Raw genomic sequence first — 17802 nt, 5'->3', positions numbered from 1 at the left:
CTGTCCCAGGAGCTCAAGACTTGCATACCTTTATGGCTGAGCAGGAGACAGAGCTACGGGAACAGCACCCACCCCTTGTACCGGCAGCAAAATGGAATCCTGAATTATAAGGGCATCAGGGAATCCCCATCATCTTCTGAGACTTCTGTCAAGATGGCTTCTGTGTGGTTTTGTCTAGTCTGTCCCTCACCTCACTCCCCTGATATCACCCACTCAGTACCCTAAACATATTAGGGCCCCTCCCCGTGCACCCTGAGTCCTCAGCCTCATCGTACGCATCCACCGACAGCCTCCCCACCACCACTCTCAATTCAGTGCAATTGCAAAGGGCATTTTTTCCTGCCAGCCATTTGGGGGAGGTAGACTGTATAAACAAGGCAAACCGTGACCCACCACCAAGTGACATTCCAGTGGGTGAGGCAGAGACGAAAATAATCACACGGAAGAAGTAAGTAAAAATTAAATAGGGGTGCCGGCGTTGTTCAAAATTGGGAGATCCTTCGAATTCAGGCCGCCATGAGGAAGGTACATGTCGGGGAGACCGATCCAAGATGTGCCTTGATGAACAACACTTCTTCATTGTTGAGTAGAGTTTATTAAATGCTACAATAAATAATATTTATTATTGGTGTTGTCCCAAGGGTGCCACACGCCTGTACGCCCAACGAACCAGAAGCCTGAGGTAGGAGGATCACAAGTTACCGGGCTAGGTAATTTAAGACCCTGTCTCAAAACTGAAAAAAAAAAAAGGGGGGGGGGATGGTTTAGCGCTCAGTAACTCAGGGCTTGCTCCCGGAGTTCAATCTGCAGGGGGGAGCGTGGCTTAAGGGGGGCGTCCGCATCACAAGCACCGAAGAGCTTCTGCACAAATGCATATAGTTATCGTTCAGGAGTTACGACCCGTCGAGAATAGCGCGGGAGGCAAGGGCCTTGGATTTGTTTTTAGCTCCCCGGAGGATATTGCTCATTAGCCACTCAGAGCCAGCGCCCTACGCTCCCTGGAAACCCCAGGCCTTCTAGAGACTGTCGGAAGTATCCTTAAGAAAATGACTAGAGGTCAGTGGCTGACGCGTTACTATAGACACTCCGGGATCTGGTAAACAGTTGCAAAAATACGCGTCACCCGGAGCTGACGAGCTCCTGTGGCCCAAGGCAGATCCCCTCCCTACGCAGCCCCGCCCACAGCCGGGAGTGGGCGGGTAGATAGGCGACGTTGTCCAATCACAGCTCGGGACGGGGGATGGAAAAAAATCTTCTCCAATCACAGCTTGCAACCAGATTGATGTGTCTTTCCACCAATCATCACCGAGGCGTCACGGGGTTATCGCGACGCGGGCCGTAGCCAACATGGAGCCCACCGTGGGATGAGGGGAATCTGCTGTTGCTGGCTGTGCCTGTTTCCGCCCCATCATGTTGATGCACCTATTTCGGGCCGGGATTCGGGGCGGCCCTGTCCCAGGCAGGTCGCTGTTTTCCCACCGGCTCCAGTCATTCTCGGCCGTCAGGTAAAAAGGGACAGAGTTCCCCGGAGCCCGGGCCATTGATCGGAAGGCAATGAGCGTGGCCCGTCGGGAGATGGAATCCCGAGCTCGCGCGAGGCCTGATGGGAGCTGATGCTAGCCGAGCCGGAGGTGAAATGTCACTCCTTGGGCGTCGGCCTCAATTATTCATAGCGACGGCCGAGGTGGCGGTGGGAAGCTCTGCGCGTCGGTGTCCTGGAGTCGGATTGACAAGAGTCCTCCGGGTCGGTGGCCACGCCCATTCCGCGTGCCCACTAGGGGGCACCACTCCCGGCCCTGTCGCATTGTTGAAATTGATCTGGTGATTGGCACAAAAAACCTTTAGTATCGAGACATTTATTATTGGTGGTACTCCCATGACCCAAAGTGACCCCATCAAAAGCAATTCCTGAGCCGGGTGTGGTGATGTTGGCCTGTAATCCCATCTCTGGGAAGCTGAAGCTGGAGAGTCCCAAGTTCAAGTTCATCTTGGACAATTTAGCAAGACCCTACCTTGAGAGAGTTTTTGTCTTTGCAGAACTAGGGATCGAACTCGGCCCTTGTGCTTGCCAGGCAGGTGCTTATGTCGCTGAGCTATATCCCCAGCCCTTGAGAGAGTGGGGTTTTGTTTGGTCTGTTGGTGTTTATTTGCTTTATACATGGGATTGAACCCAGGGCCTTTGCTCCCCAGTTTGTTTTGTTTTGTTTTTTCCTGAGACAAGTTCTAAAATTGCACCAGGGGCTGGCCAGATAGCTCAGCAGACTAAAGCGCCTGCTTAGGAAGAGCTCAGCACCTGGGGTTAAATCCCCTGGGGCACACTGAGAAGGTGATCGAGACTGGGTGGGATGATGCACCTGTAATCCCAGTGCTTGAGAAGCTGAAAACAGGAGGATCACTAGAGTCTGAACTGCGTAGTGAGACCCTGAACATCCTGTAGACCCTGTATCAAATACAGTAATTAATTAATTAATAAAATTGCTCCAATGGAGCCCGGGAAATAGCTCAGAATAAGCGCTTGCCTGGCAAGCTCAAAGGCCTGAGTTCAATCCCTAGTCCCCCCCCCCCCAAAAAAAAGGCACCAAGCCAAATTTACAATCCTCCTGTCTCAGCTGCCCAGAATACTGGGATTACAAGCTTAAAGCACCATGCCAGGCTGAGATACCTTGAAAAAAGGAAAACAAAGAAATGAATGGGATATAACTCAATGGGAAGGATTTAAGTTCAATCCTCAATACCAAAAAAAGACAAAAAGTAGTTCCTAGAATTGGAGATTTTTTTTTAATTTTTATTTATTTATTTTTTCAAATCAAATTGGTAGGACAGTTTCAATAATTCATACGTTGCATACATTCTTCCTAGTAGAATTGGAGATTTTTTTTTTTTTTTTTTAATTTTATGTGTGTGTGTGCACGGCCAGCTCAGCCCACCAGGGGGCGGGGCTGGCTGGCAGGCATGTGGTGCTGGGGGATTGAACCGCGGTCCCTGTGTTTTGCTAAGCTTGTTCTGAGTAGGTGCTTTAGACCACTGAGCCATCTCACCAGCCCTAGAATTGGAGATTTAAAGAGAACAAGAACCAGTTGTGACTGTTCTTGACAAAACAGTCTACTCCTGTTCTTGTTCATCCAGCGAGAGGAAAAGATGAGAAACAAGGATTTGTTTGGGCTTTTTTTGGGGGGGGCGGGGTACTGGGAATCAAACTCAGGACCTCACTCTGAGAAGCAAGGATTTAGAAGTTACATTTGCAATGCTTTGTGGGCTGCGACTGATTCCCTTCTGATCCCGCGGGGCTGATCTGAAGGACCAGGGCCAAGGGCGGGATTCTGAGGAGCTGTGTCTCTTGGAAAGCTGACTGATGGAGGGAGGAGGGCAGGAGCTGGGATGAGCTAGAGCAGGGAGTCCTGATGCTGGGGAGTCATCCATCAGCTACTGGCAACCAGCAAGCCCTTCTTAGTCTCGGTTTAGAGATGAGAGAAGCTGGAAAGTGGCCATGGCAAATTATTAAACGGTTTGAGAACAGTCTTCAGGAAAGGATAAGAAGGGTGTTGATATTATTTGAACCAGAAAGAAACCCAGGGGAAACCGTAACACTGCGTGTACGTGCGTTCCCTCACCAGTGCTTTTCACTGGGCCGTGAGATGAGCAGACACTATCAGACTACATGTTTAAAAGTCAGGGAAGTACTATTTCGTGAAGCCTTTCCATTTTGTTGTTCTGGAGTGTTGCACGGGATTGCAGTGTGAACTACTGGCCACAGTAAGTCTAAAGTTTTGCAAAGTACTGTAGGAGTCGGGCTAGACTATCCGGCATCTCTAATGAGGGCTTGCTTGTGTTCAACAAACAAACACGCTCAACATCTATTATGTCCCTGAGCTCTGCTGTGTATAGCTTCCTGCCCTTCTGGGAAAATGGAATCTAATGGGGAAAGCAGAACAATTATACAGGAAAGGACATGAGTGAGATTCCCTATCTAAAACTTGAGACAGACATAGAACATGATGTGACGTAAGACATAAAAACCAGCCAAGTGGAATAGGGTGAAGGGAGGCACCATACAGAGACAGCAAGTAGCACAGGCCTTCCTGAAAGCGAAGGAGGACGAAGGCTGTAATTAGAAAGGTATGGGAATATAAAAACCATGGTGGTTGGGGCTGGAGGGATGGCTCAGTGGAATAAGCACTTGCCTGGCAAGTGCAAGGGTCTGAGTTCAATCCCCGGTTCCACCAAAAAAAAAACATGATGGTAAAGAGGGTACTTCACACTGTATGGGGTTTTTTTTGCTTGTTTGTTTGTTTGTTTTAATGTATTTAGTACAGGGTCTTACTACACAGATCAGACTTATAGTGATCCTCCTGTTTTCAGCCTCCCAAGCACTGGGATTACAGGCGCACACCACCATGCGGTCTCATTTGCTGTTTTAGCGCACCCTGGGAGCGGAACCAGCACAGCAGGCAAGGAATCGAACCCCGGTCCTTGTGTCTGCTTAAGCAGGCACTTTAATCTGCTGAGCTATCTGGCCAGTCTTCTGTATGCTTTTTTAAAAAGCCTTGGGCCTGGGAGATGGCTCAGTAGAATAAGCACTTGCCTGGCAAGCACAAGGGTCTGAGTTCAATTCCTGGTTCTGAAAAATAAAATAAAAATAAAAAGCCTTTCCATACCTAGTCTTTTGGATCTTTGCACATCCAACCATGCCCTTTTGGCTAGCTAACATCCATTTCTAACCTTCCTATAGCCTGCCTTGTCCTGCTCCAGCCACTCCTGGCCTTTAAAATGTAAATCTCATGTCACACTGCAGCCTAAAAACCCAGATGTTCCTGAATGGCCCTCCTGCTTATACTCTGACATCCAGCTGCTTTTAGAGATTGGAATGACTGCCCCTTGCCAAGAATCCTGTCTCTTCTCTTGTAGCCCAGCCCTTGCTAGGTTACAGGTCTGCCTAGGTGCATACCTGTAACCGCAGTACTCAGGAGGCTGAGACAGGAGGATTAATTCCAGTTCAAGCCCAGCCTGGGCCAGCCGGGGCTATGTAAGTGAGTTCAAGGCCAGCCTGCACTACATAGCAAAACGGTGTCTCAAAGGAAAACAAAACAAATGGCCAGAACAGTAGAATGCACGTTGTCAGTTTATAGATACAGGGTCTCCAGGAAAAGGAAAGGTTAGGGGCCGGGGAGATGGCTCAGTGGAATAAGCACTTCCCTGGAAAGCACAAGGGCCTGAGTTCAATCCCTAGCTCCACAAAAAAAAAAAAGGAAAGGTTGGCCTGTTCAAAACAGGATAAATTCTTTGGATTTTTATTTTTCTCTTTCCTTTTATCACCCAGTGGAAGGGGATCTGCAGCACTTTCCCTCCTTGCCTTGTCACACACACGACCCTCAGGCCCAGGAAGGGAGGGTGAGTGATGGGTGTGACAGGTTCCTCCCTACCCCTGTCACAGTAGCGTTGGGCCACTGTAGAATAAGCCTGGATTCTGGAACCAGTCCCCTCGCATCCAGGTTCTGCCTCCCAGGGATAGATGACTTCACCTCTTCCCCCCACGTGAGGTTTTTTGTTTTTTTTCCTTTTGAGACAGGGTCTTACAATGCAATTCAGGCTGGCTTTGAGCTTACTTTGTAGCCCAGGTTGGTCTCGACCTCAGCAATCCACCTGCCTCAGCCTCCTGAGTGCTGGGATTACAGGCATGCACACGTCGGGGGTTGGTGAATGTTTTTAATCCAGTGAGGGTAAGGGCATCTCTGGGATCAGCAGGGTCACAGGCAGCAGACCCCTGGCTGTGCCGCTGCTGGGGTCTTGACTGCCTCTCTTGGCACCTGAGTAAGCTCACTGCCAGGTCAGAGCAGGAGCCACCAGGGGCGCTGGTCACCTTGGAGCCTCACCAAGGACCCCATGTGGCCAGAAGTGCCTCTAGCCCTGGCTTGCACTGATTGTGAAAGACCAAGGCCAGCAGAACTGCCCTCCGGGCTTGGGGCTGAGGGGCAGAACCAGGCTTGCCTGCTTTGGTGGGGGGGGCACTTTGAAGGCCTGGCTCCCGCTCAGCCTTCACATTCCTCAGAGCCTGCCTGTGTGCCTTTGCCTCAGGAGCTGAGGTTGCTTCAGAGCAATCTTTGTGGATGGCAGGATCGTGCTCCTAGTTCCCTGGGAGGGCAAGGCCTGAAGATTACAGATTCAAACCCAACTGGGCCATTGAGCTGAAAAGGAGACCGGAGTCTCAGAATTACAAATAAGCTGGGCATGGTGGCACACACCTGGCCTGTAATGCCAGCGGTTGGGAGGCCAAGGCAGGAGGGTCACTGGATGAATTCAAAGCCAGCCTGAACTACATAGCAAGACTTGTTTTGAGGGATTGAACTCGGGACCTTGCACTTGCCAGGCAGGCGCTCATTCTACTCAGCTATCTCCCTGGCCCCATAGCAAGACTTTGTCTCAAGAAGAAGAGAACAGGGTGCTCGCTTCGGCAGCACATATACTAAAATTGGAACGATACAGAGAAGATTAGCATGGCCCTGCGCAAGGATGACACGCAAATTCGTGAAGCGTTCCATATTAAAAAAAAAATAAATAAAGCACTAACCAGTCAAAAAAAAAAAAAAGAAGAAGAAGAAGAAGAAGAAGAGAACAGGGTGGGGGAGATAGCTCCTCAGTCTAAGTTCAAGTGGGTTGGACCCCAGTATCACATGCCATACTGGCCCTGGAGCCCCCAGCACACTGTGTCAGCCCCAAAGCTTGGCATTGTGGTGCACCCCTATAATCCCAGCACTGGGAAGGCTGAAACAGGAGGATCACGATAAGTTTGAGCTGCGTAGGAGGCCCTGTACCAATAAATAAGTAAATAAGTAAATAAAAGATTTTTTAAAATTACATAAAAAGAACAGCCCTAAGGAAACTAGGACCAAAGGCTTGAAGGAAGATGAAATGCCTTATTGGTCAGGGGAAGGACAGCCGAACCTCACCTATTGTCCCTTCTCTCCTGACAGGTCCCCAGATAGCCATCCCAGCTCCTGCCTGCTCAGGGCTGTGGCCCAGCTGCGGTCACAGCTGCAGACCCACCTCCGTCGTGCCCCACCAACTGCAGCCCGCAGCCAGGGCCCCAGTGCCTGGTGCTGGGTGGGGGCAGCCCTGGTGGGCCCTGTGGTGCTATGCAAGCAGCCCCGCCTCTACCTGGTAGCCCTGTGTGAGGCACAGGAGGCCCCTCCAGCCCGCCCTGTGCCCCACGCTGCGCAGTCCCAATTCAACTGGAAGCTCTTCTGGCAGTTCCTGCGCCCCCATCTGCTGCTCCTGGGGGCTGCCATTGTGGTGAGGCTCTCCCCACCCCTCCCTCTGGGAACAGCTGGCTGCATAGGGCTCAGGGCAGCTGGAAGCCTGGGTTTTAAGTCTCTTCTACACACGTGGGTGTAGATGAGTAGCTACACCTGTGGCCACTCCTGAGCTTGCTCAGTTGTAGAAGGGGACAAGTATGGCTGCCCTTTTCCAAACATCTGTCCCCACTGTCCTGACCTGTCACAGCTGGCACTAGGTGCAGCCCTGGTGAATGTGCAGATCCCTCTGGCCCTGGGTGAGCTGGTCGAAGTTGTGGCCAAGTACACAAGGGACCACGTGGGGAGCTTCGTGTCCGAGTCCCGGAACCTCGGCACCCACCTGCTTCTCCTATATGGCATCCAGGTACAGCAGGGTGGGAGCCCTGGGCACTGAGGAATCTTCCCAGGGGGCATTGCTGAGTGCCCTGGCCTCTCCCGCAGGGACTGCTGACCTTTGGGTACCTAGTGCTGCTGTCCCACATCGGCGAGCGCATGGCCGTAGACATGCGCAGGGCCCTCTTCAGCGCCCTGCTCCGGTACTGCCCGGGGCAGGGTGTTGGCAGGGGTGACTGGTAGCCCGGGAGGGCCCAGGAGCTACTGGATCCTGAAATCTCATCTCCTGTCCCCTGCCTGCTGCCATCCTCATGTTCCACCGCCAGACAAGACATTGCTTTCTTTGATGCCAAGAGGACAGGGCAGCTTGTGAGCCGCCTGACCACTGATGTGCAGGAGTTTAAGTCATCCTTCAAGCTTGTCATCTCCCAGGTTAGTGCTCTGGCACACCCTTACATGTCCCCCTCGCCCACGGGAACACACCAGGCCAACCGCCGAGACACCTTGTTGTCTGTAGAGGAGACATGTGAGGAGACATGGCCATCCAGTCCGTGGGGAAAGAGGGCCAAGGCCAAGCCAGGCTGCCTCTCAGATGTGGGACGCCTCCCTGGGGCACGGACTTGAGCCTCTCCCAGCAGGAGCAATCTCTCAGTGCTTGCCCTGTCCCCAGAGTGCTGATCACTGGCCAGCCCTGGGCTTGAGCACACTGACACCCTCCTCAGACCCACCCCACCGCCATGTCATGCTGGACACTGGCTCCGGGCAGCCCATGAGTGTCATCCCCACGTGTGGTTCTTGGTTCTGATCTAAATTGGAAAGTGAAAGCCAGGCATAGTGGCGCATACTTGTAATCCTAGCACTCGGGAGGCTGAGACAGGAGGATCACTGTGAGTTCAAGGCCAGCCTGCACTACACAGTGAGATCTAGCCTCAAAAAAAAAGGGGGGGGGGGAGAAAGAGAAACTAGTGGGCTTTGTGGCCCCAGAGTCACAGAGGGTCCAGGCTCTGTGACCAGGGCCTGCTGCTTGACTTCCCTGAGGTGGGGTCTTGCTGCAGCACTGGCCATAGAGGCCTCCTGTCTTCCTCCCCTGCCCAGGGGCTGCGGAGCTGCACCCAGGTGGCTGGCTGCCTGGTGTCCCTGTCCTTGCTGTCCCCACGCCTCACGCTGCTGCTGCTGATCACCACACCCGCCCTGATGGGCGTTGGCACCCTCATGGGCTCTGGTCTCCGAAAATTGTCCCGCCTGTGTCAGGAGCAGGTATGGGGTACCAGGCCACCCGCCTCATCTTTCAAGCCTGCTGTCCCCATCAGTCCCCCCAGTGGCAACCCAGCTTCTGGGTTCTTGGACTCCACATAGGTTGCCAGAGCAACAGGCATAGCGGATGAGGCCCTGGGCAACGTCCGGACGGTGCGCGCCTTCGCCATGGAGCAGCGGGAAGAGGAGTAAGTGCCGGGAGGCCGCAGTGCAGGGTGACGTAGCTCCCACACCCTGCCCACCTTGTCTGAGCTCTGGCCCGGGCTCTCCCCAGGCGCTACGGAGCAGAGCTGGAGCGGTGCCGTGCAAAAGCGGAGGAGTTGGGCAGGGGCATTGCCTTGTTCCAGGGCCTTTCCAACATCGCCTTCAACTGTGAGTGAGCCCCCCAGTCCTGCTGGGGAGAGGACCCAGGGCTGCAGCAGGCAGGGCCAGAGCAGCAGGGGCAGAGCCACCTGCCCCCGTCCTCGAGGGTGAGCACGTGCCGGAGGGAAGGGCAGTGGGCAGGATTGGCTGCGGGAAACCTCGGAGGCGGGCGAGTCAGCCCTGCCCCTCCTCCGCAGATGACCACTCTAGCTTTTCTCCACAGGGGACACGTGGGCAGGGCTTACCCTGCCCCTGACCTCTCTCCCTCCCCCACAGGCATGGTTCTGGGCACCCTTTTTGTTGGGGGCTCCCTGGTAGCTGGACAGCAGCTGACGGGGGGAGACCTCATGTCCTTCCTGGTGGCCTCGCAGACAGTACAGAGGTGAGTGGAGGTTGCTCCCATCCCTGCAGAATGCCCTGCAGCCCTCCAGAGCCCTGCCTGGTCAGGACTGGGTTGCCTGCGTGCTCCAGGGGTACTGCCCGCCCCCCAGCAAGGTTCCCAGGTGCCTTCACTGGCTCTCCGTTTAACATGCAGTTGTAGTTGTCATCTTGGCCTTCCACATAGCACAGGTGTCTTGACGGAACTTTTGAAAATGTATTTATTTGTTTGGTTGGTTTTGGTATTTTAAGACCAGGTCTCAGTATGTAGTCCAGGCTGGCCTTGACTTAAAGAGCACCCTCCTGCCTCAGCCTCCTGAGGCATGCACCACCACACCCAGCTTAAGATTTTTAAATTAAGTCCACTTGGGGATACTGTCACCCTCCTGACAATTTTAAGCGCCCGGGTCAGTCATGTTGAGCAGTTGCGCAGTGTCACACAGGCAGCAGCAGCACGCAGCTCCCTCACAGGTGAGCCTGCACTCTGAACACTGACCGGTCCTCCTCCGAGCCCGGCCCACCTGGCTGCTCAGTCTGTCAGGCTCTGGCTCTGTGTGCCCTGGGGACACAGCAGTGCAGCCACGCCGCACTGGTTCTTTGTGGGCTCGGGACCTCGCCAAGGCTGTCCGTCCTCTGAAGCGGAGCAGCGTTCTCCGTGTGTGGCAGCTCTTTACAGACTGCCCCTGTCCTCGGGCTGGCCATTTCCTGGCATGGGAAGTGGCCAGGGCTCCTCCCCTGCTAGCCCCACTCACACCGTGTCGCACTCTGCCCTTCCCCGCACTTGGTGAGGCTAAGAAGATACGTCAGTACACCCCAGGAGAAATAATTAAAGAGTGAATGTCCTATAATAAACGATGAGAGCGTGAAGGTCTGTGTTACCGACAGCAAGTAAACATCACCTTTGGTGGTCCCTGTTTGGGGCCCTGCCCTCATTAGTCCTCACCCCTCCTCCAGAGGTGACACTTGTGATTCCGGTGGTGCCCATCCCTGCCCAGAGTCCTATCTTGCCACTGCTGTATGTCTGTGGTATTCTGGGATTGTTTTGAGACAGAATCTCAACTACGTAGCACAGGCTGACTTTGAACTATGGAGCCCAGGCTGGCCTTGACCTTGCAGCGATCCTCCTGCCTCAGCCTCCCCAGTGCTAGGATGACAGGTGTGTGCCACCACGTCTGGCTTGTGGTTTTTATAGAATTGTGCAGCCCTTCTAAGCCAGCGCCGCACACTGCAAAGTCCCTTGCCCCCATCTGCGGCTGCGTAGGCCCCGCCTCAGCCCTATTTCTGTCACAGGTCCCAAGCCCTGCACGCTTGGGCTCTCCCCGCTGCAGCCTGGGGCCTGTCCCCGGGTGCGTCAGGATCCAGATCCTCTGATTGCAGGAGGGTAGGGCCAGGGGTTCCCACACTGCCCACAAACTTTGGTGCTCCTGCCCCGAGGACTGACCTGCCCGGTCTCGCTCAGCCTCTCCAAGCAGGAAACCTGCCACCCCTCACAATCAGCTGGGCCTGCTCCCTGGGCCTGTCCCCCCTTGGGCCCAGCACAGCCTTGCTACCTCCCTGCTGCGCCACTCAGCTGCATGGCAGGATTGGGTTCCAGCTGCCCCCATCACCTGCAGAGATGAGTTCTTGTGTTCTGGAAGCTCCTGTTTGCTTCTGGTCTCACTGTGCAGTGAGGGGCACAGCTCTTAGTCCAGGGGGACGTTGGCACAGCAGGGCAGCCCCAGCCTTTAGGCCCACCCAGGTGACCTTTATGGCAGTGCTGGGGCCAGGCCCCACCTGGGCAGGACACAGCTGGCATCCTGCAGTGTCTCCGTAAGCAAAGTCACCCCACAGCAGTGAGTCACGCGCGGCTTAGGTTTCTTAGGTGGTGGCCTCTTTGCCAGGGCCTAATGGCTTCCAGATCTTGGCAGAGCCATCCCCTCCTCCCATGCAGATAACTCTGGGCCCTTCCCACCCTGTCCCCCTACTCCGCCCAAGTGCAAGTGCAGATTGCTCCCCACACGGTGGCACTTTCTGTGAGCTCTGGGGTTGCTCCCCTCCCCCATGCTGGAAGAAGTGAGTCCCTCGGCCCTCGAGTCCCAGGGGAGTCAGCCTTTCCTCTTCCCGGAGTGGACCGTGTGTGCATCATGGTGCTGATACTGCCATGGGTCAGCGGGCTGGCCGGGGACCTATGAGTCGGTGGCCCTTGACCTCCCTAGCACAGCAGCTTTATCCCCAGTCCTGCTGGGACAGAGGAGGCGACCCACTGTCTAGACAGACACGCCTGTCTCCCACACAGGCACCCGCAGACCAGCCAGCAGAACACATTCAGTTGGAGTTTTGTTTTGGGGTCTCCCCAGAGTTCTCCCTGAAACTCTTATCTTGTCCTTCTCTCCCTCTCTCTCTCTCTCTCTCTCTGTCTCTCTCTCTCTCTCTCTCAAAGGATTTCAGTTTTGAGTTGTTCTTCCCCCGCCCCCGCCCCCGCCATCTTTTTTTGTTTTCTGCAACGTAGCCTCTCTGGTTTGTTGCTGCCCCCCCACCCCCAAGTCTAGCAGCAGGTCTCACTTCTGATGGCCCATGCCACCTTGAGGTCTTACCAGGAGCAGCTGTGCTGTTGCTGGCCCAGGGCAGGAGGTCATGGGTCACTGGGGTACCTCTTTCTGGGCTGATGTCACCCCTCAGGCTGTGAGCCACCTTCAGCCCCCATGCGTGGGTCAGGATCACCCCTGGACCCCTTCCTGTGCCCTCAGGCCTGCATCCTATGGCCCCTGCCTCCTGGATCCCGGGATGAGTTGGGGCCTCACTTCACACAGCCCAGGAGGGGACCAAGGCTTGGAGGATGAATCACCAGGCCCCAGTTTTCTGCAGGCCCAGGTCTTTTGAGCCTTCTCCACCCTTGGCCTCAAGTCCTTCACACCCGTCCTCCCCAGTTCTTGCCACCCCAAGAAAGTTACTAACAACCCTTTCTGCTCCTCACAGGTCCATGGCCAACCTCTCTGTCCTGTTTGGTCAGGTGAGTAGGGGTGTCCTGAGCTGGGGCTGGTCCTGTGTGCTGCCCAGGCACAGCCTCTGTCTATGTGTGGGGTTCTGGAGCCCCCCAGTTGCAGCCTCAATGCACAGAGATGCCCCATCCGACCTTATACAGACTTGGACTTCCCCTGCAGGTGGTGCGGGGCCTCAGTGCAGGTGCCCGTGTCTTTGAGTACATGGCCCTGAGTCCCTGCATCCCACTATCGGGGGGCCACAGCATCCCCAAGGAGCAGCTGCGAGGCTGTGTCACGTTCCAGGACATCAGCTTCAGGTGGGCATTGAACAGCGGGGTGAGAGGGCTGGGGAGATGGCTCAGTAGAATAAATACTTCCCTGGCAAGCCAAGGGTCTGAGTTCAATCCCCGGTTCTGCCCCCCCAAAAAAATAATAAATGAACAGCAGGGTGGTACTAGATGGGCGCAAACCCACGGTCCAGCCATATATCCCCTTAACTGGCCCAGTTGGAGGAGCACAGGAAGATCAGGAGGGCACAGAGGGCACGGGGCCACAAGGCCAGAAACCTGCTCTGACCAGGGCTTCCTGGACCCCCAGCTACCCCTGCCGCCCCGGCTTCCAGGTGCTGAAGGACTTCACTCTGACGCTGCCCCCTGGCAAGATCGTGGCCCTTGTGGGCCAGTCCGGGGGAGGTAAGGGAATCCCCAACCCCCCCCACCCCCCACTCCTCTGGAAGCCACCAGAGCCGGGCAGGGAGCACTGGCCCCCTACCCTTCACTGAGCTGTGCCCCTCATTGCCATACGGGTCCCTTTTCCTGGGACAGTGTATGAACTCTACCTCCTTCCTCCCCAAACACCACTATCCCAGGAAAGACCACAGTGGCTTCCTTGCTAGAGCGCTTCTACGACCCCACGGCTGGTGTGGTGACGCTGGACGGGCACAATCTGCGCACACTTGACCCCTCCTGGCTCCGGGGCCAGGTTGTCGGCTTCATCAGCCAGGTGTGACCTGAGGCTGGCATGGCCCCAGTGGCATGGCTGGGCTCTGGCCTCACCCTCCTCCACCCCTGACCTCTTTCCAAGCTCCCCGGGAAGCTCGGGCCTCCTCCATACTTCCTGGGCAGCCTCTTGCCAGAGACACCCCTGTCCTAGCTGGTGCCACTGCCCCCTCGCTAAGCCGTGATGGCCAGCCTCGCTGTGCAGGCTGGGAAACGGAGCAGCGCCCTCAGCCTTCTGCAGGGGGAAGCCTCCCGCATGTGGGAGAAGCATGGCTGTTTTGAGACAAGGACTCACTGTGGAGTCCAGGATGGCCTTGAACTCACTGTGGAGCCCAGGCTGGCCTCAGACTCAAGATGATCCCCCCCTGACTCAGGCTTCTAGTGCTGGAATGACAGGCATGTGCCACTCCGCCCCGGACTTGATTGACCTTTGACTTTGAACTTCAGACTACCTAAAATCCCTTGGCAGGGATCCAGTCAAAACAGTCTCCTAAATGGGACTGGTGGCGCGTGCCTATAATCCTAGCACTCAGGCGGCTGAAGCAGAATTGTTTGGAATTCCAGGCCAGCCTGAGCTATACAGTGAATTCAAGGCCAGCTTGAACTGCATAGCAAGACCCTGTCTCAAAAAACAAAAGTAGGGGCCAGGGAGATGGCTCAGTGGAATAAGTGCTTCCCTGTAAAGCATAAGGGCCTGAGTTCAATGCCTGGTTCCACAAAAAAACAAAACAAAAATCAAAAAACAAAAGTAAAAGTCTCCTGGTGCAGGTGGCACTCAGGGATGGAGTCGGAGTGTTGCCTGTGGACCCTTTCTGTGTCCTCCCCCAGGAGCCAGTTCTGTTTGGAACAACCATCATGGAGAACATCCGCTTCGGGAAACTGGAAGCTTCGGATGAGGAAGTGTATGCAGCTGCAAAGGAGGCCAATGCCCATGAGTTCATCTGCAGCTTCCCCGATGGCTACAACACCATCGTCGGTGCGTGCCAGTCACAGGCCCCAGGGTGGCATGGCACAGAAGAGACGGTGTCCCCTGTGAGCATTGAGGACACTGTGGGACTGAGGCCAGGAGGGATGGCAGGGAAGAGAGACGAGGACCATGGGAGGGGACATAGGCAAGGCCCAGGATGCTCAGCCCAGATAGGCAGACCCCATAGGCTGCAGACACAGGCAGGACTTCAGTGATGGGGGAGGCGGAGGAAGTAACAGGCGGTGAGGTGGCAGGACTCTGGCTACAGACAGGAGGATTCACTGCTCTGGAACCTTCTCAGAGCCTGCCAGGCCTGAGAAGGAAGGAGAATCTCTCCCCATAACTTTCTCCGCTTCTGACTCCCAACTTGAGGGTCTCATTTTTTTTTTTTTTTTTTTTTTTTTTTTTTTTTTCTTTTTTTTTTTGAGGAGTCCAATGTCACGGAGGACGGCAGGGACACGCAGTGGCCCTGTGAGCACACACACTGCAGCCTGCAGCTTGCGTGTTTGTCCAGAGCATTCTTGTCTTGATCTCTGGCCGTATTTAGCATGTGTCTGGGCTATGTTCATGGCTTCCAGCTTTGCCTCTTAGGACAGGAACATCAGAGTCCTCAGCCCTTCCCAAGCGGCTCAGGTGCCAGCCTTCCAGGCCATGGCCCATCTTCTGCAGAGGAGGTCCTGCTGCCTCTGTGGGGTGGGCCTTCCTTGTCCCTCAGATCCTAATGCGACTTCTGTGCCGCCCCCCAGCAGTGACCTGTAACCTGCAGCCATCTTGCTGGTCCTTGAGGTCCTTGAGGTCTCCTGGGCTATCACTTCTGCTGTCCTCCAGGCTTGGAGTCCCACCGCCTAGAATCTCCTTACTAGGAGCCACATTTGGCCACAGCAGCACACCTGTCCCCAAGGCCCTACAGGGGAGGCATGTTTCTCTTCACAATCTGTGTCCACTCATCTGCACAGGGTGGTGAGACTGGGGAGCTGACAACTGTCACTCTTACCTGTCAGAGAGGCAAGTCAACCATGGGGGCCCTCAGAGGCAGCGGAGCGGGCGCACTCCAGCTAGAAGGACCTGGCGCCCTGCTGCAGGCCACCCCAAATGCGGGGCTGAGGATGCTTCAGCCTCACCACCCTCTCCCTCCCCAGGTGAGCGAGGCACAACTCTGTCTGGTGGCCAGAAGCAGCGCCTGGCCATCGCCCGGGCACTCATCAAGCGGCCCACAGTGCTGATTCTAGACGAGGCCACCAGTGCCCTGGACGCGGAGTCTGAGCGGGTGGTGCAGGAGGCACTGGACCGGGCCAGCGCTGGCCGCACGGTGCTGGTCATTGCACACCGGCTCAGCACTGTGCGCGCAGCCCACTGCATCGTTGTCATGGCCAATGGCCGGGTCTGTGAGGTGCGTCCGGGCCTGAGTGTGGGGTGGCACATTAGGGACGGCTGCACCCTCACTGAGGGACAGGCAGTGCAGCCATGGCTGTGAGCCTCTGCCTGGACCCAGCCCTTCTTCAGACGAGCACAGCTGTATCAAAGGCTCCTGGGAGCCAAGGGTAATGTGGATAGCTCTGGGGACAGGGCAGCCACCTGGCGATTGAGGTGTAGAGAGGCCGCAGCAGGGCCCCGGAGAGGCCAGCCAGGAGTAGCTCTGGGGCAGCATGTGGGCCCTGGACGCACAAGCTTCCAGTGTTCTTCCAACTTCCTGAGTAGGGAAAGAAGTGGGACTGAGGGAGTGCATCACTGTGCCCAAGGGACTTCCTTTCGCAGGGTCACTGCAAGGGATGCCAGCTCATGTGATCCTGAGCGCGGGGCCCTCTCCCCAGGCTCTGCATGGGCACTTCGGGATGACCCTCAGGCCCTCCCCACATTTGCAGGCTGGGACCCACGAAGAGCTCCTGAGGAAAGGTGGGCTGTACGCCGAGCTCATCCGCAGACAGGCCCTGGATGCCCCGCTGCCATCGGCCATGCCTCTGGAGACCCTAAGAGACCCCCAGAACCACTGGCACAAGACCTGAGAGAGACTCCAGGGTCTGGTCGCTGCCTCCTACCAGGGCGAGGGCCGAGTCCCTGGAGGGCCACCATGGGCTGCTGCTCCCCCCACACACACACAATAAAGCTGGACTGTGGCTGGCTCGGAGTTGGGCTCTCTTCCGCCACTCTGCCCCTGCCGCCCCCTTCCTACCCTCACACCAGGGTTGTTGGGCTGACCACAGGTCAGCTACACCGAATGAAGTTGCCTGGTCCCAGTTCCTTGGGATATTGAATGCCAGGGCCCTTCCCCCAGCCAGGGGCTTGCTTGCCTCACCCGCCTGAGGACTGTTACCCAAGCGCTCCTGGCCCCAGCCCACAGCCTCTGCCTTCATTGTCCCAACCCCATGACCTCAGACCCCACAGTCCTGATCCCCACCAGCCACCCTGCAAGGACCCACACCTGCCAGGGCCATGCCTGGTCAGGGTAGGATGCAGGACGAGTGGTCCTTTCCTGTAGGAAATGCCTGCCTGCTTCACTGGGAACCACTGCCCTCTGTGCCTTGAATCTGACCCCTGAGACTGAAGCCAGCTTCCCACCCCACTGAAGGAGGCTGAAAGAGACCAGGTGTGGCCCAGCCAAGGAGCCTGTTGCCCCAGGGTGAATGGGGCAGGCCTGGCTTCCCCTAGGAGCATCTGGAGCCAGGCACACTGGAAGGGCCCTTGGACTGAGCCTGTGCTGAGGGTGGAGCCAAGAGGCCCTCATGTCCCTGCGCTGCTGCAGCTGCACCTGCCCTCCTCACACATCTCCCCAGCAGGGCTGGTAGCTCCCTGCCTTGACACTGGCCACATCATTTCCCACTAGAACCCTCCTCTGTGCTGCTGTGTCCAAGCAGTGGCACTCATGGGGCTGCTCTGCAGGGCAGGAAGACGGGGTCCCTGTGCTGCACCTGCACTGCCTGCCAGGCATTTAGGGTCTTCCTGTGGCAAAAGAGTGGCTCCATCTTCCATGTGGCAGTGGCAGTGGGACCGACAGAGCAGAGGCTGCTGCTGGGAGGCCATCTGGAGGAGGCGCCTGCAGCTTGGACCATGGCTTAGGACCAGGTGCTGCTATGGGGACGCACCACACGTGCCCCACAGCCAGCTGCCTGGTGACCTCAGCCTGCCACCCGCACCTGCTCCGTAGAGATCAGCAGCCAGGCTATGCTTGGATTTGAAGCCTCCTCAAGGGTTAACTGGGAGTTGAACCTATAATCCCGGGACTCAGGAAGCTGAGGCAAGGGAATCAGTGATGAGGCCGAGGA

The 17802-nt window shown here is 56.1% G+C and overlaps 1 protein-coding gene and 1 non-coding gene across 3 annotated transcripts; both read left to right on the top strand.

Annotated features, from left to right (window-relative positions):
* The first annotated feature begins 898 nt into the window (after positions 1-898).
* Positions 899-17802, top strand: Abcb8 (ATP binding cassette subfamily B member 8). 2 transcript variants are annotated; one of them, XM_004628998.2, is made up of 16 exons: positions 902-1505; positions 6969-7287; positions 7498-7653; positions 7731-7825; positions 7949-8054; positions 8718-8879; positions 8979-9064; positions 9151-9248; positions 9516-9621; positions 12573-12606; positions 12758-12894; positions 13175-13269; positions 13446-13579; positions 14404-14551; positions 15682-15932; positions 16405-17802. In XM_004628998.2, exons 1-16 carry the CDS (start codon positions 1411-1413, stop codon positions 16543-16545), a joined length of 2163 nt encoding a protein of 720 aa, XP_004629055.1. In that variant the 5' UTR covers positions 902-1410; the 3' UTR covers positions 16546-17802. The 2 variants fall into 2 exon arrangements, with proteins under 2 accessions (XP_023568634.1, XP_004629055.1); XM_023712866.1 differs by lacking the exon at positions 12758-12894 and having other exon boundaries at positions 899-1505; positions 13200-13269.
* LOC111816159 lies at positions 6437-6542 on the top strand. Its single transcript, XR_002820638.1, has one exon. It is a non-coding gene; the product is annotated as a U6 spliceosomal RNA (small nuclear RNA).

The sequence above is a fragment of the Octodon degus genome, unplaced genomic scaffold (genome assembly GCF_000260255.1).
Source record: "Octodon degus isolate 3935 unplaced genomic scaffold, OctDeg1.0 scaffold00027, whole genome shotgun sequence".
Classification (NCBI taxonomy): Eukaryota; Metazoa; Chordata; class Mammalia; order Rodentia; family Octodontidae; genus Octodon; species Octodon degus.
The sequence above is the reverse complement of the archived record's forward strand: the minus strand, read 5'-3'. Positions and strand labels throughout refer to the sequence as shown.

Excerpts from the sequence above, each read along its gene's own strand:
- Abcb8 (XM_004628998.2), top strand. The coding sequence starts at position 1,411 with ATGTTGATGCACCTATTTCGGGCCGGGATTCGGGGCGGCCCTGTCCCA. Across the intron at positions 7,654-7,730 it reads TTCTCCTATATGGCATCCAG|GGACTGCTGACCTTTGGGTA; the intron begins GTACAGCAGGGT and ends CCTCTCCCGCAG. Across the intron at positions 13,580-14,403 it reads TTGTCGGCTTCATCAGCCAG|GAGCCAGTTCTGTTTGGAAC; the intron begins GTGTGACCTGAG and ends GTCCTCCCCCAG.